The sequence below is a fragment of the Chelonus insularis genome, unplaced genomic scaffold (genome assembly GCF_013357705.1).
Source record: "Chelonus insularis isolate UGA/USDA-ARS -01 unplaced genomic scaffold, ASM1335770v1 contig_135_pilon, whole genome shotgun sequence".
Taxonomy (NCBI): Eukaryota; Metazoa; Arthropoda; class Insecta; order Hymenoptera; family Braconidae; genus Chelonus; species Chelonus insularis.
In genome coordinates this window covers 465,587-492,785 of record NW_023276376.1, presented here as the reverse complement: position 1 = coordinate 492,785, position 27,199 = coordinate 465,587, and the positions used below count along the sequence as shown (strand labels likewise).

The 27,199-nt window shown below is 27.9% G+C and overlaps 1 protein-coding gene across 3 annotated transcripts in view; it reads left to right on the top strand.

Moving 5' to 3' along the window:
- LOC118074609 (uncharacterized) overlaps nucleotides 1–27,199 on the top strand; it is a 78,553-nt gene that overhangs the window by 46,471 nt on the left and 4,883 nt on the right. For all 3 annotated transcript variants that reach the window (XM_035095986.1, XM_035095987.1, XM_035095988.1), the window contains 4 exons: nucleotides 8,632–8,748; nucleotides 12,170–12,283; nucleotides 24,537–24,607; nucleotides 26,800–27,087. In XM_035095986.1, the coding sequence (XP_034951877.1) occupies nucleotides 12,214–12,283; nucleotides 24,537–24,607; nucleotides 26,800–27,087 (429 nt within the window). In that variant the 5' untranslated portion in view covers nucleotides 8,632–8,748; nucleotides 12,170–12,213. The remainder of the gene's footprint in view (nucleotides 1–8,631; nucleotides 8,749–12,169; nucleotides 12,284–24,536; nucleotides 24,608–26,799; nucleotides 27,088–27,199) is intronic.

Sequence of the window (27,199 nt, the reverse complement as noted above, 5' to 3'; positions counted from 1 at the left end):
ACGAAAATTGGTGACCTTTAAATCATAAAAGTCTTGAAGATGAAGAGAAAAATGGATTAAATTGTTGCTAAATGAGTCTGCCTTTTTAAATTTATTTTCACTAGAATTAAAAGATAATGTTATTTTAAAAAGCATTGAAAATTGAATTTTGTATAATTTTTCCCATAAACGATTATTTTTCTTAAAATTAATAAATAAATACTTTGAAGATATTTCAGTCGAAGTAGACATTCCATCGAGATAATTTAAACATCTACTGTTCTTATTTCCTCTTCAGAGAGATATTTTCCCTATTCCCTTTTCATATATTTTCAATCATCCATTAATATTATCAGAAACAACAGTCACAAATAATTTATGTAGCTTCAAAGTTCTTTTTTGAAGTAAATCGATCATTTGATAGGCATTGAATTTCAAACGAACGCATCGAACGAGAGAAGCTGTTCATTGTGTTCATTGTACATTGCATCGTGTTCCAAAGGTCGGCATGTTATTCAACGTACCAAAGCATCCTACGTACGAATAGCTGTATAGGCAAAAGCCTTGTTCTATTTTGTGCGAAACTGCATCATCTATTTGCGAGTACTCTATGTTTAAGGGACTTGTACAACCCTTATTGACAGTGCTATTGAATAATACAAGACTCTTCTTTCAAAAGATGAAGTTTCTTAACTATTTTCTCACATTAAACGAAAAAAGCTAAATAAACTGACTATTGTTTTTTATAAAATCTTACGATTTAAGTTGAAATTTGCTGTTTTGTTGGAGCAATTGTTATGATAATAGAAAATGGTGGGAAAAAGTTAATTTTTTTTATTGCATTAACTGATTGGAAAAGCTGAATGAAAGTATTGTGTTTGTTGTGTTGTGCAATTGATTTTCTTAAACAGAGATTGCTATGGCATCCAATTCAAACTTAAGGAAAGAAAGAAATGTCTATTGTTAAAAATAACCAGCAACCTTGTGAACAAAAGGAGATAAAATTTTTTGTTTTTCTTAAGATCTGTAGAAACTTTTTGTCTGTTTGTGGGAGAATTGTCTTAGTTTTTAAAGAAAATACTTTAATCGAATTTTCTCACTTACAATTTGACTTTTTTCGTTTTTTTCTCATTCTATTCTTCAAAGCATGACACAGTTTTTCTTATTATAGTAAGTATTTATTGATTTAATTCAAAAGTTAAGGAATACGAGCTTTTTGTCTATTTTGCAGATAATTTATGTTCAAAGTAACAAAAACTACTTTTTGCTGTTGTAAAATTCAAAAGTTCATTGTTAAAAAACTTTATAAATAACATTATTTGGCTCAATAGGAAAAACTATTGGAAAAATATATTTTGTATTTTTCAAGTATCTTTTGTTGAAATTGGAAGAATAACAAACAATATAGAGAGAAGTAAACTTGATGTATAATTTGAATTCTACAACAATACAACTATCATTTTTTGGTTGGTTTTATTTCTTGTCGTATTGAAAACGTTTTTCTGTTTAGAAAATTTTATTTGTAAACTACATTGCTTCAACCAAAAGAAAATCTATTCTAAAATCTGAATTTTAATATTTGCCATTTTTTTATTTTCATCTATAAAAATATAATAACTGATAGTAACTATTTCTATTATTATTTTTGATCAAATTCTATTGATAATGAAGAATAAATGATGAGTATCATGGTAGAAAATGGATAATTTTCAATTCAATGATTTTATTCCATATTTATTAAATAAAATGGCATACAGAAAATATAAATAGTTATTGTAAAATATGCCTTTATATTTGAACATTCGCACAAAAATACTTTTAAATGAACTCTCACCAGTTTCTGAATATTTTTCACTTTAATACACTATAATTATCAGAGTCTAATAAGAACCACTAAGCCTACTAATACCCAATTAACATTATTACACTTTAGTATCATAAACTTTGGTAAATAGGATTAATAGTTGACTCCCATTCTTTATTTAATTAATTGATAAACTAATACTTATTGGTAGATCAAAATAATTAAGTAACGATTGAAAATTTATTTTTGAAAATTAAATTTGAATTTGTAGCAAATATATGTAGAAAATATTAAAATTAATTAATTCAAAAAACCACGGCAAAACTAAATATAGACTCAAGACAGTATTAAATTCTGATGACTTGACAAGTCTGAATTTCTTTTCAAATATTGGTCATCCTTTTATCATGAGACTTGATACGTACACAGTTAATGGTCTATAGAAATAGAAAGAAAGAAGTGAAAAGGTCGGAAAATCCTAGTTCTTCAGATAGCATAGTAGAGTTTAGACCTTTTCTAATCCTTGTCGATACATCAGAATTACAAGGTCTTGTACGAACAATCGTAAAGTTCAGTTAGTGGAGATCCTATTCGTTAAGAGTAATTTACTACTTTTCCTCACTAATCTTCTATTGAAGTTTAAGTTCATCGTGTGCTTACGAACTTAAGAATGATAGAAATTGGATATGTATAGCATGCGTGCATTATAGTTGATTCATAAGCCTCTTACAAAGACAGATGTTGCAAAGACGACATTCACGAAAACTTATCGTCTCTCATTCGGATCGAAGGCTTTTTCGAATGCTTTTCTCTGTCTGCAATTTCTTATCCTTCAGTGTGTGATATCATCCTGAGCCAGTCGCTCAGTTTCTTTCGATGGAAGGGGATATGAAAGCATCTCAAATACGATTTTCTTCAAGTTTGATAGAGCTTTATGATCATGACTTTTTTTAATGATAAAAAAACTGGTCTTACTTTGTAAAGCTCTTCAAAAGCTCAGTTATGTTCATTATTCGAAGATTTTTATCATTAAGAAAGACATTGGAATCTTGAGGAAGTCTATCGACATAACAAGTGACAATTTTCTAAAAATATTAATTGATTGAATATCGATTATTGAGAAAGGATGAATAAAAAAAAATAATCATATGGTTTTGATGAACTATTGATTGTAGTAAATATATTGAGTGATTGCATTCAAATGAGATCTTCAAATATTGATAATTATTTACATCCTGATAATCAGATTTAAAAAAGAAGAAAATCTTCTTGATAATGTTGGAGACAAAAATTTAATGATACCCAAATAGAAGTATTATTTTCTCATGTTTTGTAAAATATACATCAAAATTGAAACAACTCTGTTAATACCTGTATTTTGAGATCAAGTCAAAATAGCTAATCCACATTTATTCCACAGTTATTTTTAAAGCTAAAATATCAGAATAAAGGAGCATCTATAAAACAACTTATTTTAAGAAAATTCTATAAAAAAATAGCAGCTGAAGATATCGATTCATGAATTCTCTTAGTGTCGTCCATCGACCGCAAGTAGACGACTGGCCTATCTCATTCCTAGCTGGAAAAGTATTCAAGCAGCAGGTCCAAAAGCTTTTTGTTTGTGTTGTGGTCTGTAAGAGACTTTCTAGTAAATATGTTAGCTAAAGTTTATCTTTTCTTGCCTTTTATTTGTTTTCTTTATAACCTACTTTGAAACATTTTCATTACAACTATCTCTACAAAAATGTTCATTTTTCAAGAGCCATAAAAATAATTCAAAAATTTACAGAGTAACATGATACCGGAATTGATGATAGCTTGGTGACAGAATACATCATTGAATCCATCACTATTATTTATCCTAATAGCTTCTTGATACTCAGCAAACATGTCAACTGTAAAGTTGTATAGTTGGAGTATACTAGAAAATAAAGTAACAAAGTGTAAAGCTTCTGAGAATATCCAAAATCTCATAAGTTAAAATCCTTTTTAAGCTCTCAAAGAATTCAGACTTTTCTTTTCTCATTCTTTCTACCTTATATATTTTTGATATATCTCCACAGTTCTTTTGCTGCTTCACTTGAGTAGCATGAAAGAACAGTATATGTTTATATTCCGGTATAGTGGTTACCTTATTCTCCCTTCCTGGTGTGAGTATGAAGCCTCTATCAAAGCTTAAAGGAGCATAGAGAAAGAAGAGTGTGGGCTTCGTTGACAGAATACCACAAGAGTTGTTATGGTGTACCTGTTATGACATTTTTTTTTCTCTTTTGAGAGGAGAAGAAAGCATAAATAAAAAAGAGCACATATTTTTCATATAAAGAAGTAAAAAGGGTATTTTCCACGTGTACACTGTATGAAAAATTTAAAAAAGTAATTTTGTTGAATTCACATAATAATGGTGCTTTTAAATAATTTTATTGTTATCATCACCATAATGCTAGTGATAACGTTGTGAAATATGAGAGAAATTCATTTTCTCTGTAACTGGGATGCAAAAGATAGGCTTACAATCAATCTTGTAATTAGGTATGAGTCGCCAAATATAGTATAAGTCTCTAGAGATGCTATGTTAGAATTCACGAAGCAGAGGTAATAAGCACTCAAACCAATTCCCTCTACACTTTGTGTTAAATCATAATTCCACCAAGTACCATATATGTGTCACCAGGTGCTTTCATCATGAGCTTTTACCTATTTAACGTAGCATTTTCATCTTTTTACGTAAAATGAATGATTTGATTATTGTTAATGGAGGTTTACTTCTGATGTGTCTATAGCTTTTACGAAATTATTTTACTACTTTGTGTCATCATCTTTAACATAAGCTTTTTGCATATATTTTTGTAGAAGCATTATTTCTTTTTTTTTATACTTTCTTTAACAACACTGAAAATTCTTGAAATTTATAAAGGTTATTAAGAAACACATTATAGGTATAAAAGGTAATATAAAATTTTTTCTCTTATTTAAGAACGGCATTAAGTATATGAAAATAAACTAATCAGACTGTGCTTTAAAGGACAATTAAATTTAGAACTATTAGACATCAAATTTTATAACTTCTCGTAAAAATACTGTAAACCTTCAAAGTTACATCATTTTATAGTCTTCTATTAACCAAATAAAAAATAGTAAAAAAGATGTTGTCATTAGGGTAGATTATGTTTATTGATTAAAAATATTTGATGATAATGAATTATTTTACACGAATAGGGAACTAAAGTGTTGTTAAGGAAAACAAACATTCTCTACCAAATTTTGACAACAGTATTTTTGTTACATGCCATTTCTAATTTAATTTTAATTAAATTTAAGTAAATTTATGTAGACAGCATTAATGAATGATAATAATGTTTTATTAGCATTGAGATTCATTTTAATAGAATAATTTCACGTTCAATAAAAACAACTGGAAAAGTTATCATTCATATCTTTTGTCATTGTTAATAGGAATAATATAGATGATAAAGAATAATAAAGTTGAATGAAGAATTATGAGTAAAAAAACTATTTTTATAAATCGATTCAATAGGTAAGTTTGGTACAAAGTATATAAAACTTTTAAATAATTTTTCGAAATAATTTTACGCTTATTATTTGTTATAAGTTATAAGCTTGAAATCACAGAAAAAAAATTTCCTATGAGAACTTATAACTTAGTAGTTTATAAAGATTTGATCATTTGAAATTTGAAAAAAAATTATTTTAAACGAGAAAATCCAAGATTATTTACCATTTCTAAATTCTTTCTAATCTTTTTATTCAAACTATATAAAGTATCAAATTTCAATAAAAATTGTAATGGTATCAATTCTGTCATCTTTCATTGTTATTTAAAATAGAAATTTGGGAAACCGATTTTTTCCAGTAGAGAAAATCCCCTTTTAAATTCATCTCACTTTACTTAAATTTGACACTTTCCAAGTCATTTTTTAATTTCAAAACCTTATCCTATTCCTAGTGTAATCACTTTTTTCAAATGTTTTGATAAAATCATTAAATAAACATAAACTTGAAAAGCAGTATTTCAAATATTTTTATAAAATATCAATTATTTGGTTTGATGATATGAGTAGGATCTTGAAAGGATTCTGAGGGCATCATTAAAACGATGTAATAGGGCAAATATTTGTTTAAGACTTATAAAATTTTGAAAAACATTGTTTACTTTGGTATTTTTCTGTAGCTTCGTGCTCACAGAAGACGGTAAATTTTGCGTATAACTAACGAGACTTCCATTTATGTCGCAGCATCAAGGTATGAGTGCAATTACTCAGGTCAGAATGGTTGGGAGTGTACGTAGTTACCACGAGAAAGGGTGAGAGTTATATGTCACCACGAATGGATGATGTTGTGCTTGCAAGAGCTCGCGAATGATGAATTTTACGTTCACTTCTGGGATGCTTCAGCGAAGTGAGGATGAAACGAGGTAGGAGATAGGATCGGTCAATGGTCGTACAAGAGGTTTAATGGTTAAATTAAATCAGAAATTACGGTGAAGGTTTCTAAATCAGCATTTCTCCGAAGTTGCGTGGTCGATTCGAGGGTGACAAACGAGATTGAATAATTAAATTGAATCGTTAACTGTTTGATGAATACACTTGATTCGATTACGATAGAAAGTACTTGTGACAATTTTTTTTTCTTCTTTATTTTTTCAAATTAAATATTCGTTTTCATTATTTCCGTAACTATGCTTGTCTCTTCCGGATTTTATTTCATTAGTCTAACAAGAAAATATCAGATGCTTTATTTGATTTAGTAAACATTAATTTCATGTAATGGTATTATGGGAATTTATTTGGATATTGTAATAAGAGACGCAAGTGCTTTGTCAAATTATATTAATTTAATTAAATAATTTTGCTACCTCGCTAACAATTTCTAATTAGAGCCTCTGGTCAGAAATTAGGAACAACTAACCGAGAATAATTCAACTAAATAACATGAAATTATTAGATATTCTTAATGAGAAAAATGACGGAAAAAACAGTTTAATCCTAACATTTCAACACATCAAAATTATTGAAGTTTTTTACAGAATTAAAAATATGATTATTTAATTATCAAAAAAGCTGAAAATTTTACTCATTGTTTAAACTGACGTTTAAAATAATGTATCTTTAGGTTGAAGCCATTAGTGATGTGACAATATTTCTAAATAACTGTAATGATTTTGTTTTTTTACAATTAAAAAATTTCTTCTTATGGTTCATTTATTTGACGAAGATTTAAGGTAGATTTGGGAAATGAGTCCATTTGAGATGGATTTAAATGAGTTTCTTTTTTAGATCTTCAGAAAGTTCAGATGGTTAAATTCAAAGTTTAAAAATTGAAGTTCAATCCTCTGAATCTTACTGAGTCTAATTATGCAGTCCAATTGAAAGTGGCAAATAATTCATTAAAGGAACAGCAAAGTTTAATACTTGAAAATCCAACCATAATTTTGACTTGGGTATTTATTTGATTATTCACATTGGCCACTCGACAATTTATATCAGCAAAATTTACAGAATCAAAGGGAATAAAGAAGAGAATTTAACAAAACAATGACATATCTACGGTCTGAAAGTTTTCATTTCTATATTTACTACTTCACGCTCTACAGAATGCACACACAACCCGCAAAATCGTGGAGCTTCCAAGTCGACTGCATAGCTACACGTCGATGCATTATGCATTTGACACATGTGCAGCACACATGCCGTTCGTTGGGACGTACCAATGTGTTCTATATTCGTGTATCTACAGAGAGACCAGTAAGCGAGAAATAGAGATGGAGAAACAGACCACTTTTATACGCGTGGACGATTCGCGTTGGTCCGATGAACGTGCAATGAATCCAGATACAAAAGCTTCCAGAAATCTACTACTATTACACTCTATCTACAACCTTAATAATTTGCCCATCTTTTATACCATTCTCTGACGTCATTTATAGTCTCACTGCAAAAGCCTACATGCTAATTGTCTTGCTGTTATAAATTTCATTCTAATCTTGATTACATTTTTTCTGTATAAATTCATTCTACATAGATAAAATAATGTCCAATGTGTTAGTGAGGTAGAGAGGATTTAATATTTTGTTAGTGTGAAGAATTAGAATTTTTTCATATCATGAAGAAAGGAAATATATTTAATTAAAACTTTCTGTTTTGCAGAATAGTTTAATACTAGTCACTGCAAATCTCAAATTTGAAAGTCTCTTATTTCAATGCACTTAACATGTTTTAATGTAACGTCATTTATTCAATTAGAATTATAGTCACTTTTAAAACACTTTCAAGTGCATTGAAATAAAACACTCAAATTTCAAATGAATATTGTCATTTTTGTATTAAAATTTTTAATGAAATACTTTTTTTATTGTAATGTGTGTTCCAATCTATGATAATGAAACAGTGAAAATCACAGAATCATGAAATAGTGAATATTTATTGATTTTGCTGTGATATTTACTTTTTTTATTTTTAAAAAACAAACGTTTGTATAATTTATACAAATATAAATATAGAACTTCTTTTTTAATTAATTATTACTCATGCATTAAATCCATACATATTTAATTAAAAAATTTATTTTAATTTCAAACCATTTTTAATAAACTCTCTCGAATTGTCTGCTCTATTTGCAATAAAAGATCTCATTGTATTTGCGATTTTTTAATATTCCAAAAATATAAAACTTTACAATAGTTCAGAGTTTACAAAAAATTCAATAATCTATTTCACAAAATTTCATATTTTTTTTTAAATTGACATTAAGTTTTTTTAATAAATATTTCAATGATATTTATATTATTTATTATATATATTTAAGAAAAAAATGTATTTATTTTGTTTCAGAAGGAAAGATTAATTGTTATACGATGTAAGAAAAGAATCGTCTGGCATAAGGACGAAGCCTGGAAGTGGGTAAAGATTAGACGAAAATCACGAACACGTGGCAAGACGTAAAGCGGGGTGAGTACGGGATATACATTTGCTACGTATATATTATGTATTGAGGAAATAACAATGCTCAATCATTCTTGAGTATTACAACCACATTATTGAACATCTGCACTTGATGGTGTGTAAAGCAAATTGTCGGATTCGGAGAGATGTTATTGCTATTTCGTCCTGATAGGAAATCTCAATTCTCGATGAACCTATTTCGTATATAACAACATAGTTTCTCTGGAGAGAAAACAAACACTTATAGTATTCGTAAATATTTACTCACACCTTAAAATATTTTATTGAATTTTACCGTTTTTATTATTCAACTTTATAACTTTTGTTTTTTTAATTTACAAGTTTTATAAAAAAATCCAGTGAAATCTATCATAAAAAATGAATAAAAATTTTCGCAATTTGACTGTTCGTTTAAATAAATAACTACTGTTTAGTTGATTTTTTCTCAAAAGCTTCATGAATTCATACACAGATTTTTTCACTAAAAAAACTACAAAGTCATAAAGCTTTTTTCATGAAAATTACATAAAAAAAATAATAACTGACGGCAATTTCTTGTAACATGTTTGTAAAAGGCATGTGTCAATATTTTTGAAAGAATGACCAGTTTATTAAGATTCACTTTGTAGCACAAAGTAATATATTCCATTATGATCAAAGTGATATAAAGTAAAAGTGATGATTGACATAAAAAGCTAAAAAAAAAATCTTTGCCAAAGAAAACTATTTTTCAGGGACGCACGTTCTTTTAAAATTGAACGTGATTCATCATGAAACTCCTGACATAGGTACACGTATAGAAAAAAGAGCATAAGAAAGAAGCTGCCTCTATTTATTAGATATCTATTTCTCTCTTGATAACTAAACGATGAATTTTTTTACCATATAAGACATAAGTTCTTCCAGAAAATCCTGACGGAAGATAAAACGATTTTTCGTTAAAAAAAAAAAATGATAAGCTTGAAGAAAAAAGAAAACAAGAAGCTGGTGAGCTAAAAAAGGATTCAGTTCTTAAAAGTTTATCTCATCGATCCTTGAATACTGAGTAAACGGAAGTTTAGTGGGAAGGATTTTTTTTGTTAAAGTTATATTCAAATTTTATCACACAATTCTTTGGAACAAACAGTGAGATTACTGAGAAACATAAAAGAAGTCGTAAATTTTAAAAATCGAAATAAAATAAAATTTATCGCCGAAAAGTGCAGAATTGCGTTTTATTGTATTGCGGAACAGATAAATTGTGGGTTGAGTATATAGAGAGAAAAAAAAAGAAAAAACACGTTAGTAAGTCCAATAAAACAAGAAAAAGGAGAAGATGAGACTGTTCTTTTTCTTTCTCTTGACACTGATGCCTCTAATAAAAGTAAAGAACCCGACGTGGTCGCGTGTGAAAGCTTCCAAGGGTCTTCGAGAATGTCGTTTCCAGTCTTAAAACGTCTTTCCGGCTTGACGGAATTACCGTATTCAAACTATGAACATTGAGTCACGAAAATTACCCAACGTTTGTCTAATTTTGTGGCAGAATGAATTTTGGCGGGAAATTTAAATGTGAGTAGCTATAGTTGAGGATGAAAGATACACCTCATAAATACTTTTTCTCACGCACTATATTTACAAATTTATGCTCCCTTTTCTCTTTACTCTTTATTCCCTTCATGCTCTACATTTACCCACATTTATTTCATTATTTCTCAACACGCTACTACGTAATTCTTTAGTATGTACAGAGAGAATTTAATTAAAATCCACTCACTCGTAAGTATCAAGAATTGTGTGGTGAACCTTAAGAGGAGTTAATTACAAATATTTTTAAAATTTAAGTATACTAGAACTTAACATTACTACATTCTAATATTTACGACTGCGGAAAATTATAGGGCCACGTCACCATCTTGAAACATTGTCAGCTCTTATTAACTTCGTACTACTTAATATTATTTTAAAAGTCAAATTTGTGCATCAAGACGAACGAATATTAACAAAAAATCTCTTCTAATTTCACTTTATTGATTCTCAAAGTGAAAATGAATTATTTTTTAATGAAAAATATTAGAAAACTTTTAATTGCAAGAAGTAAAAAATTTTTAATTGAAATAATTATAATAATAATGAAGTTAATATTGTTACGAGGTTGCTAAATAATATTAATTTAATTTTTTTTTACTAAAGTTATTTATACTTCATAATTAGAGTAAAAATAAAGCCCTTTAGGTATTGAAATACTTTATTCAACTCATTAACCTGATGAACCCAAATGAGATTCAACTGAGGCAACATGTATGAAATCAAAGATAAACTTTCATTCAAAGTGAATTTTTTTATTATAATTTATAAATTTATTTCATTCATATTTTCTGTCTCCTTATTCTAAGTTGGAAATAATGTTATTTTATGAGAAAAGACTTCATTAAAATTAACAACATTAATACAAAGGCGAAGAGAACTCGGTGAATAAATTAATATCATCTTCATTAAAGCCTGTTCATTTATTGATCATTTTTTCTCTGTTTATTGTAATACACATTTTTATTTGTTATTTTTTCTTATTTTGATATTCATATCTATATCTTGACATGCATACCATTAAATTTTCATTTATAGTTAAAATATATTTGTTCACATCTCGGTACATAAATTTTTTTTTATTTCACACAGAAATATTTTATTTGCCATTTTCACTAAAAAATAAGCATTGCCCAGATTGTCATCAGACTTTAATGATAATTCTTGAAAAAGATTTTTATCTATTAAATTTCTATTAAATTTCTTTCTCAATGTTTAATACAATGTAATCAATCTTTCATATTTCAAATAGATACTTCTCATTTCTCCGATAGAAAACATCAGTATTGTGACACTCAGTTGATTAAATAAAACATAATATGTTTGAAATGATATTAAACAATTAAATTAAAGTTAAAAATAAACATCGATCTAAAGTGTCAGTTGTTTTTAAGTTAAAATAGATGGATCATCAGTCACGGTAGAAGTATAATCGAATAAAAAAGAAAATAGTGAAACACATTAAAAGTATATTTCCTTAGACTTCAACTCCACAAACTATCGAAGACTCAACGTAATTTCTGGTATGTTGGAAGAACGACAATAAAGAGAAAATAATTTATTGGATGGGCGTGAAAAGTTTACGAGTCTTCTTTCTTCTCTTCCTCATTCTTTCCACCGGTGCACGTTTTTTAAAGTAGCAGAAGTAGGTCGGGACAGGTAGCAAGCACTAACTTGACTCCAGTATCGTCTAGGGGATGAGCAATGCGCGGTCAACATAAAGTTTTACTAGCAAGATTTTAAGAAAGAATATAACTTCTTCTGGATTATGTATACACAATATAACACTTGTTTATTTTTTTTTTAAATCTTGTTCCGTCATAGTTTCTATTCAATTTTATTTTTATATCATTTTTTTGTGTAGCTTTCAGCCTGCTCTGTGTTAAAACATTTCCTGACAAAAGTACGATGTTGGAGGCACCTCCTGGTAGCCGGGAAGATCTTGTAGAGGCAGCCAAGACCCCCTGCTCTTCTACAGGTAAGAAATATTATTAAACTTCTTCTTTATTTTTACTACTTTGTGAAATAATATTTTAATCCTTCTCTTTAAAATTTTCATTCTGACAATTAGGTCAAATTAAGTGGTAGGCTTTTTAATCATTATTGTTAATTAAAAATTGAATTACTTAAAGTAGTCAATAAATAATTAATTAATAATTATCTGAGCATAAGCAAAATAACTGAAGATTTGATTAATTCGAAAAAAGTTACATTGAAAAAACAATAATGAAATATTCAAACACAATATGAAATGCATAAGGAGATGAAAAAATACTATTAAATAATTATTTATTCTGTATATTCTATGTTGCATAATTCATTGGTCTGAACAGTTGTGAAAATAGATAATTTATTCGAAATTCATTTATTATTAACACATTCTTTCCAGCTCCTAACATCTATTTACTTTCATGAAAAAATAAAATCGATTTTCCAAATAAATTATTTAGCATCAAAAAAGTTCTTTTTATACATTGAAAAAAAAAAAAAAAATAAATGTAATTGTTATCAATATATTTCAATAATAACCAACATAGAATATGTGGTCCAGGTCAAGGAGTTTCATTAAGCTGTTCAGTAATTACATAAAAAAGATTATTCAACTTCAAATAATGCTAATTAATGATTATGAAGTTGACTAATTAAAATAATTATCCAATTATCAAATAAAATAATTGCCACTATGCATAAAAAATCATAAATTTCATTCAAGCCTTATCGTTGGTACGAATTAACCTTGAGAATATTTTTATATTCAAATGTGCTTTATTGTAATACAATCAGTGTTCAACTTTAACGATGATTGGGTTTGTTTTTTTTTTTTTGTACAAAAAAAGTGATGAAGACTTTCTTTTAGCTTTCTGCTGAAAATGACTATACTCTTTCAATCGAACAATATCTTTTTTGCCTTAGTAGCAATTGTCGATTCCCTTGGTGGTGAATTCATGTGGGAGACAACTAGGATATAGAATTTTTCCGCTTTTTACTCTCTTCGTTAAAGTCGTGGCTGTTGGTTCAAGATGAGGAGGGTAGTGGGTGCGAATGATAGAGAGACGAATCATTTAGCGACAAGTGGAATGAGAATCGATCGACTGTAATTTCGCTGATGTCACTGTGGGACCGACTATAGGTTTGATCCACCCAGCCTTTTATTATCCTATTTCCTATTCGTCAGAGAGCGAGTCAGAGGTTGTTTTATCTCCATGATGTTTTGACAGGCCACGATATTCCCATGTGTCAACTTGTTTCTGTCATCGCGGGGTTAATTTGCTTTTTTCTCCCTTATTCATCCTAGATAATAGACAAATCCAGTAGATACAGTGGACACTATGGAAGAATACATTAATCCCAAGAAAGTCTTTTTAGCTGGTAACTCACTTTTATTATATTTTCTCCAACTTTTTTTTGCCTTTATCTTTCATGGATCTTCAAGGAAGTGAATTGACTTCATTTTGTGGTGTAGAAAATCACTAAAAAAATTATCTAAATCTAGATAGTCTACATCATAAAATAAAAATTTCTTGAAAATAGTTTATTCATATTAATTTTCCCAAATATGTTTTTTAATAATCATATTATCCATGAATATATAGATCATTTGAAATCTATTAATTATACATTTTTATTCTTAAGAATGAAATCGAAAATAGATGGGAATACTTTTTTTGTAATTAACGTGTTAACACTACTGATGTTGTAACCTAAATCTCTACCTAATTAACCAGAGTTTGATACTACTTAGCTTTTCAATACCCTTGATATACTATTTTGGTCTAACGTGGCTTTAATTAGGAAAGCTTGATGCTACTTAGCATCTTAACAGGTCTGTACATATATCCAATTATCCTCAGACCAGGAGCCAAATGGATCTGCATAATAATTGAGAAATTGTGTATACTTATTAACACTTCAATAAATTCTCATTCATAATTTTTTATTTTTAGATTTTTCTAATGTTCATTATCCTCGAGAATAAATGTCTACTTAATTATTGTTGCTAGCTAACAAAAAGACCAATATATTCCCACATGGAATATGGAAATTATATTCCATCCATTTCAGTAAACATGTGATTCAACGCTGATAGAATCTAATGATGTTTAGTTATTTACTGTTATAGAGTGATTTTAGATTATCATATTTAGGAAAATCTCTAATCATCTTTAATTAACGAGAATAAATTAGTTAACAATAATATATAACAATGAATTAAATTATTTATTTTTTCTTCAGGGCATTGAATTCTCCAATAATCATCATGTATTTTGATAAATCTTTTGTTTTCAATTGAATTAACAAAAAAAAAAATATCTCAAGTTTTATTGAACACAATCATAAATCTCTTACTCATTAATGTTACAACAAATGATCTTTTTCCATCGTTATTGTCTGATAAACACTACAACTTTATTATATAAATAAGTGAATGAGCAGACCTTGTATACATTCAATTATTTATAAATGATTTTCTTGATTGGTTTGCCTGTTTCTTCAGGGAAATAAAACTTTTATGAAACTAGTAACTTTAATTGTTATCACTTATAACTGCAATGCAGAGATAAATAGAACAATAATTAATTTAAAAGTAACCATTGCATTCTACATTCGGTCTGTTTACTTTTACCATTATTTCGCTGCTTTGGTTCAATTACCTTTTTTTGATTCTCTAGCCATTATACTGAACACAATATCGTTCCATTTTTAATTGCTTTTGAGTCGTAAGTAATCTCACGTTTCAAACCCATACGTTGCTGTGAGTGGTGGTTTTATTTGTTCAGCAAATTGTTTTATGACTGGTAGACAAATATAATAGACGTTTGAACGTTTTTTTTTCATACGGGATAAAACATTGAGCTTTAATTGAACTTTTTGACTTTGTTCTATTGATTTCATTAGAGGTCCAATTGGCTCAATAAAAAACCTATTGTTAAATATCCACACATGGTAACCTTTTTTCTGTTATTGAAATTTTTCTGTTAGTCAGAACATTTTAATTACAATTTTACTAAACAAACTTTGAATACCTGTCGTTGTGAAAATATTTTATCGTTGATTTTATAACAGTTTTTATCAAGGTAATTCATAGTACTAGTTCAGACAACCGATATAATAAGAAATTATTAAAAAAATATTTTATCTAATAAGTAATCTGATTAAACTGAATGAAACCTTTTGGTCAGTGACTCAGAATACTACTTAGTTGTAGAATCATCTTTTTTTTATTCAACATTGCTGAGTAATTATTCAAAAATAAAATAAGCTCATTACCTAACTTTATCCCATCAAATTTCATAATAAATGATTTGGTAAGTTTTTTCTCAAAAAACAAATTAATTATCATCATTTTCCATCATAACTTTTAAGTTATGGCACTTTGATCTTTATTAAATTGCTTGTGTGATACTGTAATATTATATAAACAACAATGCGATGGTGAACAAGCTCTGTAAAAGGTTTCCTTAATAACTTATCGATTAAAAGCCATAATATAATCCTTAATGAATCATGAAATAAACTTTAACATGTCACCACCAATCATTTGCCTTCATCTGTTTAAAAAAAAATAACTTTTTAACGAGCCTTACCAACAAATCTAAACTCCTTTAAGAAAGTTTATCGATTTACTGTCCCAATGATGATAGATGTTGTTTTCAACACAAAGCATTTTTTTTTGGTTTATTTTCCGAAGAAAAATCACTAAAATTTCTGCTTATTAACGCAAATATCTTTTGCTTCAATAGAAACATGAAAAATAAACTAAAATCATTTTTACTTCTAACTGAATAAAACTTGGTTAGTTTTCCAACTGTAAAAATAGTATATTCTATGAGTAAAAAGAATTTCGTTATTACATAAAGTTTTTATTCAGATTTTTGAACAATATATTATGCAAACTTTTATGAGCAGCATTGTTGTTTAGATACAATAATTGCTTAATTAATCTCTTGAAAAAATTATTATTCATATTTCTATTAAATAAACTCATTCGTAATAGCAGTTTTGTATTTTATTTCAAATGTTTTAAATTCTTTATTTGAACAAATGTGAATATGATAATTAAATCGTATAATCGAGGTAAAAACTTTCAACGTAATGAAATACTGGCTTTTCACTGCATTGAAGTTTATTCATTATTATTTTATTATAATTGTCATTGATAAACCACATAAACAAATCACCAATTATCATGATTGAAGAAATACTAGTTAATATTGACAGTAAAAATACCTGCGGTTTAACTAATAAAAATAAAAATTATAAATAAATAGAAATGCGTTAATAATGAAAGCTGGTAGGTGACTGGTAAGGGCAAATAAATATTGACAGGCGTGAGTTAATGATTACCAGATTAATTTGCACAAGTAATTGGAAAGATAAAAGTAAAATAAACGAAAATGATGTAAAGGTATGTGTGTATCATTGAGATAAACTTTAGAGGTGATATCGATGAGCAATATATTGGTCAGGCCGCTGATCACTGATCAGTATCACTGATAAACTACGACCAGTCAACTGAACATTTAGAGAGAGAGAGATCATATATTGGATAAATATGGAAATCATAGGTATTACCTGTACCACAACGCATCAACATTGATATTCCACTCTGCGAATGATATTAATCCAAAATCCATTGAATTTATATACCATTATTATTTACACATACAGTTATGATTGATTAACATTATCTCTTCTGTAGAAATATTGATCGTTAATCTGGATTAATTGCCACCATGCCCTTTGAACGATATAACTTATATTGAGTATTCATTTAAGTCTGCGAAATAATGTAAATGGAATTTTAAGGACGAAGATGAAGGCAGTTAACAAGCGAGGAAATTCCTAACGCTGGAAAATTCACGGTTGGTTGCCCGGAAAATTCGATACACAAGATTAAGAAAGTTGTACCTTTCCTTGAAGGTCTCGAGGAACGACACAATTAGTGGTTGAAGAAACAGGAAATTTAATTTACGAAAAGCCTCAGAAAAAATATAAATAGTTTGACATTTTTCTCAGTTTGTTATGACACAAAATTTGATCTTTTTTTTTGGATGAAATAATCCAATGATTACTTTTTTATCCAGATGATTCTGTTTGTTTACTTACAACTTTTTATGATTATAAAAAATAAAATTGGCGAACTAACGTTTAAAAATTATTTACAAAGTTTTCCAGTTTTATTTAACAGATTAAAATTTATTAAAATAAAAATCCACTAACTTTTTCTATAATGAAACTGGTTTTCAGTTGAATATTTTTGAAAAAAAAATTTTCTCTACATGCAACAATATTCAATTGCCAACAGAACCTATACTAAAAATTATATTACTCATAAAAAAATATTATTCATTTAAAAATTGATAAAAACTTTATAGCAAGAGCTCAGCAACTCGTCCTAAAATTATGAATTCATTGAAAAAAAAGTGTTGTTGAATATTCTCCTGTAAAACATGTCTGCGGTTATGGGCATTGGCACGCAGTATAGTTCAGGTAGTAGTTTACAGACTTTTCTAGCTGCCAGTGAATTATTAAGTTCCCAACTGAGTAGCCCTGGGCATATTATATTTACTTTTCAAGTGACCCAACGACCCAGACTTCCTATGATTCTGCTGCCTGTTTAATATTCACATCAGTCAATTTTTCGGTTTCACTCCTGATTGCAAATCTCAGTGGTATTATTTTTATTGGGTCAGCCATAATAAAACAGTTAGCATTCGATTCAATCAAAACAATGTCATTTTAATAAACATTTTATTCTATCGAATCTTCATTATTTCTATCGTTTGACAAGAATGCAGAAGAAGATGAAAATTTTTATGAAAACTTTTCTCCAATGAAACTACAAGTTTGTAATATTGTAGAGTAAATAAAGCGTCGGAGAAAAAACAAGAAATGATCGATTGAGACAGATAAAATTTTTCTATTCATTCTTTTATTTCTTTTTTTTCTGCCTTTGATTTCTAAATGAGTCGAGGTATTTTAAGAAATATAAATAAATTATCGTGTATCGTAATTGAAATGGCGTCTAAATTAAGATGTTAAAAGTGGAACATTTCAGTATCAAGTAGTCAAAGTGAAAGAATCATTTACCAAGCTTTGCATCACTATTTAACACTTAGATAACTTGCAGTCAGTGGCTTTAGGATCTGAATATAACTTGAAAATTGAATTAATAATGAATGTCACGATGCTCCTCTCGTTGCTTCGTTATATACACTGACTCAGTTGGAAGTATAATTTATAATATATATGACACAATATCTCAGAAAATAACTTTCAATTTCTAAAAGCTATTTTCTAAATTTTTTTATCTCTTAATTCACATACTTTTTTGATCAAGTTTGAGTCAACGATGAATAGTAAAATATTTTAAAAATTTTCTCTCAACATTCAAGCGCTCTTTGTGAGTGAAAAAATATGCCATTTATGATTTTATTTCATTTTATTTTTGAACTTTTATGTCATTCGCATTGTTATATGATCGAAAATATGTGAAGAATAAGGTAAAAATAGATATAAAAGGAAAAAATTGAAATAAATGAAAAATAGGTTTTTTGATAAGAATAAAGTGGTCAGTAGGGATTTGGTTTTCGGAACAAAAATATATTCGTCTCTAAGGTACCTACCGAATGTCAGATAATACGAGTAAATTTATGTTGTTAGAAACCGTTTTTATCTTTCTCTGACTCTTCAATATGAAAAATTTTTTATCAAGGGATACGTTAATTTTTTTTCCATCGATTGAACTTGAATAAAAATAAGTTTCATTTTATTATAATATTATATATTGATTCCAATACTTGATTTGATAACTATATTACCAATTGTGTATAATTATAATTAAAAATGAATAAGTAATAAGCCTTTTTAAGATTCAAATATAAATATAAAGCATTCGTAATGTTAACAAATATTTTTTATGACAAAAAAACATTTTCTCAGGGAATATTTCTCGTGAGAATCCTCAATTACATTTGACTACTGATAAGAAAATATTGACAATTTGAAATACTTCACGAGAGACGGAGACTTGAATAGAGACACATGATAAGTTTTAGGAAATTTAAAGAAATATTTGAAATCCCATCGTTCATCAAAAATCATATTGAATTTCGATATAGTAAAAATAAAAATTTGATCTCAGAAATGTTATTTGCTAAAACTGATATGCTACTATCAATATAATCTTTTATTAATTTTTATTCACAATGTGATTGTTAGTAACAATTCAATCATTAAGTGAATCAGTAATTTGGCACTCAAAACTAATGAATAGTTAATGATTTGGAGGGATTTACTAATTCAGTTTGAAAGAGTATTTGGAAAAAGGCCTTTTTTAATGATAGTTTCATAATATTGATCATCATGTAGAAAAAACAACGAGAGCCTATAAATATAGCAGGGCTTATAGTGTTGATGATTCATGGATAAAAAAATTCAGTAGTAGATAAGCAGTGATGGTTGTAGAACAATTTTTCTGAACAGCATTGTAGTTTATCTTTTTTTAGAGAAGGGTTAGAAACATCTCTGAGAAAAGAAATCATTGAATTTTTCAAATAATTTTTCTTTGATTCTCGTAAGGATTTTTTTCTACAGACCTCCACATGATTCTTCACCTTAAGAAATTTCTTATCGGATCTTCTTGGAGATCATCAACCTCTTGCTCTTGCTATCTTCAACCACTTGTAAAATCACCAATGGTGTTTGCGGGAATTAGCTCAAAATTCTCAGTGCTTATCAGTACTCTTGAGAATCGCCCAATAAATGTGACAATAGTGCAATAATGAGTCAATAAAATAACAGAATTTTTAATGAAATGGATACCGGAATTACTTACTCCAAGTTATGTTTTTCCCGCATATTTGTTTCTGTAAATTAGTAGTAGACTATCACTGCAGTAAATCTTATTTTTGTTTCCTTGAACCCATGAGAATAAAATCCACAAGAGTGATATCCTATTGTTTGAATTTGAAATTTTTACGAAATAATTGACTTAAGTACTGCTTTATTGGATATATGTTGGATGTAGATTTATTTTAATTAATCTAAATTAAAGCAGACAAAACTTTTATATCCACGGAAAAATATTTTCTAGAGCAGCAATAAATTTTCGAGATTGAACTCTGTAACTATAAAAAAAACAGTTGCAACTACAGTACCTCTAAAGGATAAAAACAGATTTTTCTATCAAATTAAAAGTTATAAAAATGATCACTTGAAATTATTTAATATTATAATTATTTTTTTATTAACAATACTTTCCAATTCATATATTATTAATTTATAGGAACATATGTAAAGTTGTTATTTAGAATTACGATATTCATAAATAAAAACTACAAATGAAATCATTGCTGTTTGTGATGAGAGTATTACAGTCTACAAATGTGCACAATATTTAAGCGATTAAAATGTTTACTATAATTGATATTAATTGAATTATAAATTTTATTAGTGTTAATCTGATTGAATCAAATTTTTCCCTTTAGTTGGTAGTCAGATTGTTTAGTAATAGTTGAAAATTTAATTGTAAAAAATTATTCAATAATAAAATTATTTTATTATAAAATTATTTATCGAAAGATTTCTATTATTGAAGTATTTTTTTGTATTTTCATAGAAATAAACCAAAAAAATAAATTTAAATCGTTCATTTCGAAAATTTGAACTTTTGATCAAAAAAGAAATTTTTTCTATGGAAATCAGTATAACGCATTGAAAATGCCGTTTTTTATTTTTTTTTATATGAATATTTCGCTATTGCTGTTTAACGAGCTGTAAGTTATCAACAAATGCAGTCGTTATGAAGGCTTATAATTTTAGAAAAAATTCTTGCATAGACATTTTAAAAAAATCCTTGTTATTTCTGATGATTTAAAAAAAATTCTCTAACTAAAATTAAATGTGGAAATTCATTTAGCTTACGATTATACGTTGAATTGTTTGATTTTTGAAATTAAATTCATTCAAGTTGTTCCAAGACAATTATTTTAAAAACTTTCTTCAAAAAAAAAACTCCAAACTCACGACCTCATTAATGTCGAACAAAATCATTATTTTTAAAATATGATCACTCTTGTGAGAAAGAATTCAGTGGTATAGAAATCGTTGAATATGAACTATGTTTGTTTATTCCACCCAATCTGAACGAACAGTTTGCGGTTAATTATTGATAAAAGTTACTGCTAAATTGATAGATAAAAAAAGGAACACTCATGTTGAATTTATTGATTCAATTTTTTTGAAATATTCCATAAAAACGAAAAAGAAAGCTTAGAAGTAGGCAACGAATGGAAATAGTACGATAAAGAAGTAATGGGCAAAGTGAAAATTAAGTAATAAATCCAAGTTGATAGTTTTCTTCGATTCATGACGAATACCTAACTTGGTAATTACTTCCGATCTCTCAGAAAATTGAATCTATTTTACATCGTTTACTATGATGACTTTTAAAGCGTTACAAGAATGGAGAAAAATTTTTATAAGTTCGGAACATTTGGCAACATAATTGGTAGAACATGTTTGAAATTTTTAATGATTATTATTTTACAAAAGTCATTAGATTAAATAGTACTTGAATTGTAAAAACATTCCGACAATGAAAAATAAAATAAGAATATTATTTTTGCCTGAATAAGATTTTTTTTATTATTCCTACTATCTAATTTATCAATTATTATTTATTTTTTTTACCTCAAAATTGAGGTCAAAAGAAGAGACTAAAAAAATTTGTGATTCATTGGAAACTGCAATTAAAAGCTATTAAATAAATTTCTATTGTATAGGTCACAAAAAAGAAAAATAATTTTATGTCTGTTGAACAGTAAAAATAAATAAGCCAAGTTAAGTTTAATGGATATTGAGATCACGAAGGAGATGATGAGGATAAAGCAGAGAGTGTAAGCGCGATTAATAGTTAAATGTTGAGTTTATCAAAATATTAGCAGTTAAGCCAGCTAAATACACACGTTTTATCAACTTCGATAAAATTGTTGTCTCTTCAGTATTAACACAAATCCTACAAATATTAATATTAGTATTAAAAATACTTGTAAAAAAAGCAAAAATATTTCTTCTTGATAAATACAAATAACTTTATCTTAAATAAACAAAACTTGTGTATTGTGGATATTCAGTTTTGCAATTATTTCAATTCAAAAATCCAACATCGGATAGTCTTTTTAAAATCAATTTCTTAGAACAAATATAAGAAAAATACATCAACTAGTTCCAATGTTATTTTACAAATTTATCTTTACGAATAAATACTTCTTTATGTCAAATCAAAAATTTATTATTCTTGATTGTTTGAAATATAAATTTATTAAAAATTGCGTTGATTTACACTTTAATGATGCTGAAAGCAATAAACAAGTTTTAATTATGACATCATTTCATTCTTCCTCAAAAATAAATCAAGAAATTACATCAATAAGTAGCTTATATTTAATAACTTTAATTTATTATGGGGATATAAATATACAAGTATAATTATCTAATATAATTAAATATTGAAATATAAATACTAATGATTGATATAAAAAAAAAATAATAATAATTTAAGTTCAAAAAATCTCAACGAAAGAGGACGAATTTAATTAAATCTCACTTCCACTAATAAACACTGTTGTGAAATATTTATAATTAAAGTACAGTTGTTAGTTATTAAATACAAAGTAATTAAACATGAAATCGATTTTTACATTCTGAGTAACTCGCCCGGGATATTTGCCCAACCGACTCACTGGAGGATATGATAATTTCATTCTCGCTATTTCCGTCGAGTGGAAAAACTCGTGCGAGTAAAAGCAAGGAAGAATGGAATCGACTAGCTGTCCAGTCGTAAAGTTATCTCACTTAATGAGATTCAAAGTAGATAGAGCGCGACGAAGCGAATGTAAAAAAAAAATAGATAGAAGGTAAAAAAATACGACATAGACTGAGTTAAAAACGAGAGCGTCAAAAAGAGGGATTGCCTTAGCGATTCCGGTTGAATATAATTCGTTGAGAGGATACCAAGTGTAATAGCTCTTTTTATAAATATTAAATGAATGCACTCAAAAATAGTCACTTTATGAGTTTCATCATATATATCCTATTGGGATTTATTAGCGCCAAATTAATATTACACTTAAATTTAATGGTTATTAGAATGAAACCCTAAATTAAAGATCATTTTATAGTGTAATTACCGTAAAATTACTGGTTCAGTTGATAAGTTTCTTCTAAGGTGTATATGATATGAGTTTATTGATCCAATAAGTATTTGATCCCTATGAACTTTTCGTCTCATCACTGAAGCACAAAACTCATTAAAACATATCTTATACATTTACAATAAATATTGTTTTATTCGAAATAATTTGTTAATTATTAGAAAAAAAAAAATGAAATCAATTTAAAGTAGCATTTCTTTCATTTGATGTGTGGAGCATCGAACATTGAGTTGTATCACTGAAATTAATCCGTACACTGCAAATGTCGATTTTTAACACTCTTAGCTGTGTTAAAACAATACGAATTTAAAAAATGAGATTTTCAGTGTATATATTTTTTTTATTCATTGTTTTTTCTACGACGTGTTTTGATGAATTAAAAAAATGAATTATTCAATTTACAAAAATATTGAAAGGCGAATTTGATTAAATTACAAGCAATAAAATTCTTAACAGCTTTTCTGAAATCGATGAAGAATTTTTGTAAGTGAAAATAATTTCAATATAGTTCCGGTATTCTGAATTTATTAAATTTTCGAAAAAAACTTTTAAACTCTCTCGGAAAATTCTTAACGTCAATATTCTGTCTGATAAAAAATGTAAACTCAAATTAGACTACAAAAAACAGAACCGTATAAAAAAAAACTTCGAAACAAAGAACCAAAATAAAACAAAATATATTGATCAACTTTTTTCATTACTAGAGCTATTTGAGATTTGTTGATTGTTCTTGAGTCTAAAAAGAGAAGATCACGAGGAAATAGCTTTCTAAAATTTCCGCTTTTCTGTATACCAACACTTGTGTATGTAGGGTATTATTTCCGTTTTCAAACTACTCTGACTTGTTCTTCAGCGTCATACACTTTATACACTTCATAGAGTTTATTCACTTCTGTCTATGTTATATATGTTTATTTAACAATCTGCAGCAATCCTAGTTAACTCATCTAACAGTTACTCATTCCTAACACGGTCAAACTAATTTAACTTTTCACTTATGTCTTCTTGTTTCAGATCTGGACACTATGCTTTATGGATACACCAATGGAATATACGTACTGGATCATACACCAGAGTCTATGTCGGTGAGAAGTTAATCAAATTTGAATGCCGAATTTTCACAAAATTCTATCACAACTTTTGCTCCTCTATCATCTAGAAATTTCTCCCTGTCTCAGTTAAAGTAAATGTTTCTACGATTGAATTACTACATGGATACTCAAGACAAATATAGTTCAGAGAACACATATTTTATAAAAGTTGGTCTTTATTTTGTTTGATGACATGATAAATATTCGAGTATGCAGAGTGAATAAACCGTGAAAAAACAGATAATTTTTTTTGCAATTTTAACATGAATTATATTTTAATGGAATTAATTACATCAACCACTTAAATGTATCACTTTATTCATCAAAAATGTTCAAATATCGTTTTACTTAATTAATTAACATTTGAGTAATTTTAATTACAATGTGTTTGATCATTTTTTATTGTTTATTAAAAAAAAAAAACCGAAAAAATTCAGAGTACAGAGAGTTCAAATACTCGATCAGGTAAAAGATAAAAATGCAGTTCATGCCATTGTTTACGAATATTCCTATTAAATTTATTTTTATTCAATAGAGTAAAAACATTCCAATTACTTTGCCAATTTTTTAATGAAAATATTGAATAATGGACATTTAATTTAAAAAATGTTTGGAAGGTTTCGAAGTACTCTATTGATAAAATGTTTATGGAGCCGTATATTTTGTGAATTAAATAGCATTGAAATTAAGAGAAAGCGCATGTGTACAGATAGTAGAACTGCTCTTGCCGATGGTTAAGAGCTAAAAAAAAAGAAACTATCCAGTAAATGAAAGGGGTAAAAATCGTGATATAGCCAACAGCAGCGGGCTTTTATTCCCAGGTGCAATTAGCGATGGAACTCGGATCGAGTTGTACAAAATTCTCTGGAGACTTGACGTCCATATACTAGCTATGGCTCCAATCCAAATGGTATTGGATCAGTGATAAATGAGGCTGATGTGTTTCACAAGAGTGCAATTAAAGAAAGTCTGTTGTTTTTGTGTTATTGTCCCTGAAAATCTATATATTACTTATATTGCTATAGAAATACATTTACTCTAAAATTAATTCAGTAAATTAATCAAACAAGTTGTCGCTTATTTACAAATTAAACCATTCTTCAATTTTACTGAAAAAAATTTAATCCATTATAATAATAAATTTATTCACGAGTGTTGATTACTGAGAGCAATAACCATGTGAAATTATTTTTCCTGAGATTATTATAATTCATTTTCCAATTTATGAAGATTCATTTTGTACAGTTGTCAAATAAAATAAAATCAAGTTTATTAATTTAATATAATTCGCTGAATCAAAAAAGAAGAATGAATAAATGTAAATTATTTATCTTTTCTTTCAAACAAATGTTGTTAAACGTACGATTTCTTTTAATATTGTAAACAAATAAATACACGTATTTTTAAATTATTCGAAATCATTTTTTCTGTAACAACATTTTATGATTAAGTTGAACAGAAAATTTATTGTTTTTTCTGAGAAAAATTTAAAAGAATTTTAACATATGCGATAAATTTATTTACAACGCATCATAATTATTGACACTTGTACAATAGTAACTATGTTTAAATAGCCTACAGTTATTCTGCTCCAGATCATGAAATTAAATAAAGTCAATAATAAATTTCTTTATTTAATTTTGGACATCTTTCCTAAATAATTCTATTGCAATAATCGTAAAATAAAGCCCCTTAGAACATTGAACTGCTTGTCGGTATAATTTTATCAATAGGTTTTATCTGTTATCTTGATAAGATACTCGTGGAAATGTCAGAGGCTTGTACAATTGATTCTGGAAACATATGCGGTAGAATGTGAAAAGTAATTTTCTTAGATCGACCTCGGGTGTACAATCGGTACTTTAGTTTCACTAAAATGTGAAGAAACGAGGCGTCTATAGCCTTGGAGAAACCGGAACCCGAACGTCGTGGTTATCGTGCACCCTTCCACTTGGCTTCCTCGACACGATCACCCGTATCAGCTATAGCCATTCTGTCCGCCCGCTTGCGCCATTCAACTTCTCATCTGACCCCACAGTTTTCCTTTGACCCCGAATTTAACCCCCAAATGTCCGGAACAAACATGATGTTGCAACGGAGGGTTGTAACAATAACGATAATCGTAAAAATAATTCATTTAACCATCAACCGAAAACTAGATACTAAATCTCTATTTTTGTAAACAGGATATGGATATGCTACAACTATTTGCATCTCCTGCCGGCCGAGCTTTAATTACTGATGACAATCACAGTCGCCGACGAGGAATAACATCAACTTCGTCACTGTCACGAGAATTGTCACGAGTAAAAAACTCGAGAAGAAATAACAGCATCACACTCAGTCAACCGTCAAGTACACGAAGCCCACCACCTAGACAACGGAAATCCAGTGCAGAGCTTTATAAGGAAGCCGTTGAAATCCTTGGACTTACGTGTTCTCTTACAGACAGCTGCCGATGCATTGAATGCCAAGTGATTTATCGTTCTAATACTATCTAACACTTTTTTGCTTTTTCTTTAATTCATTTTTTTCTCAGAGATCCATATCATTCACGTCACTTTTTTTTTGAGTAGAGAAAATGAA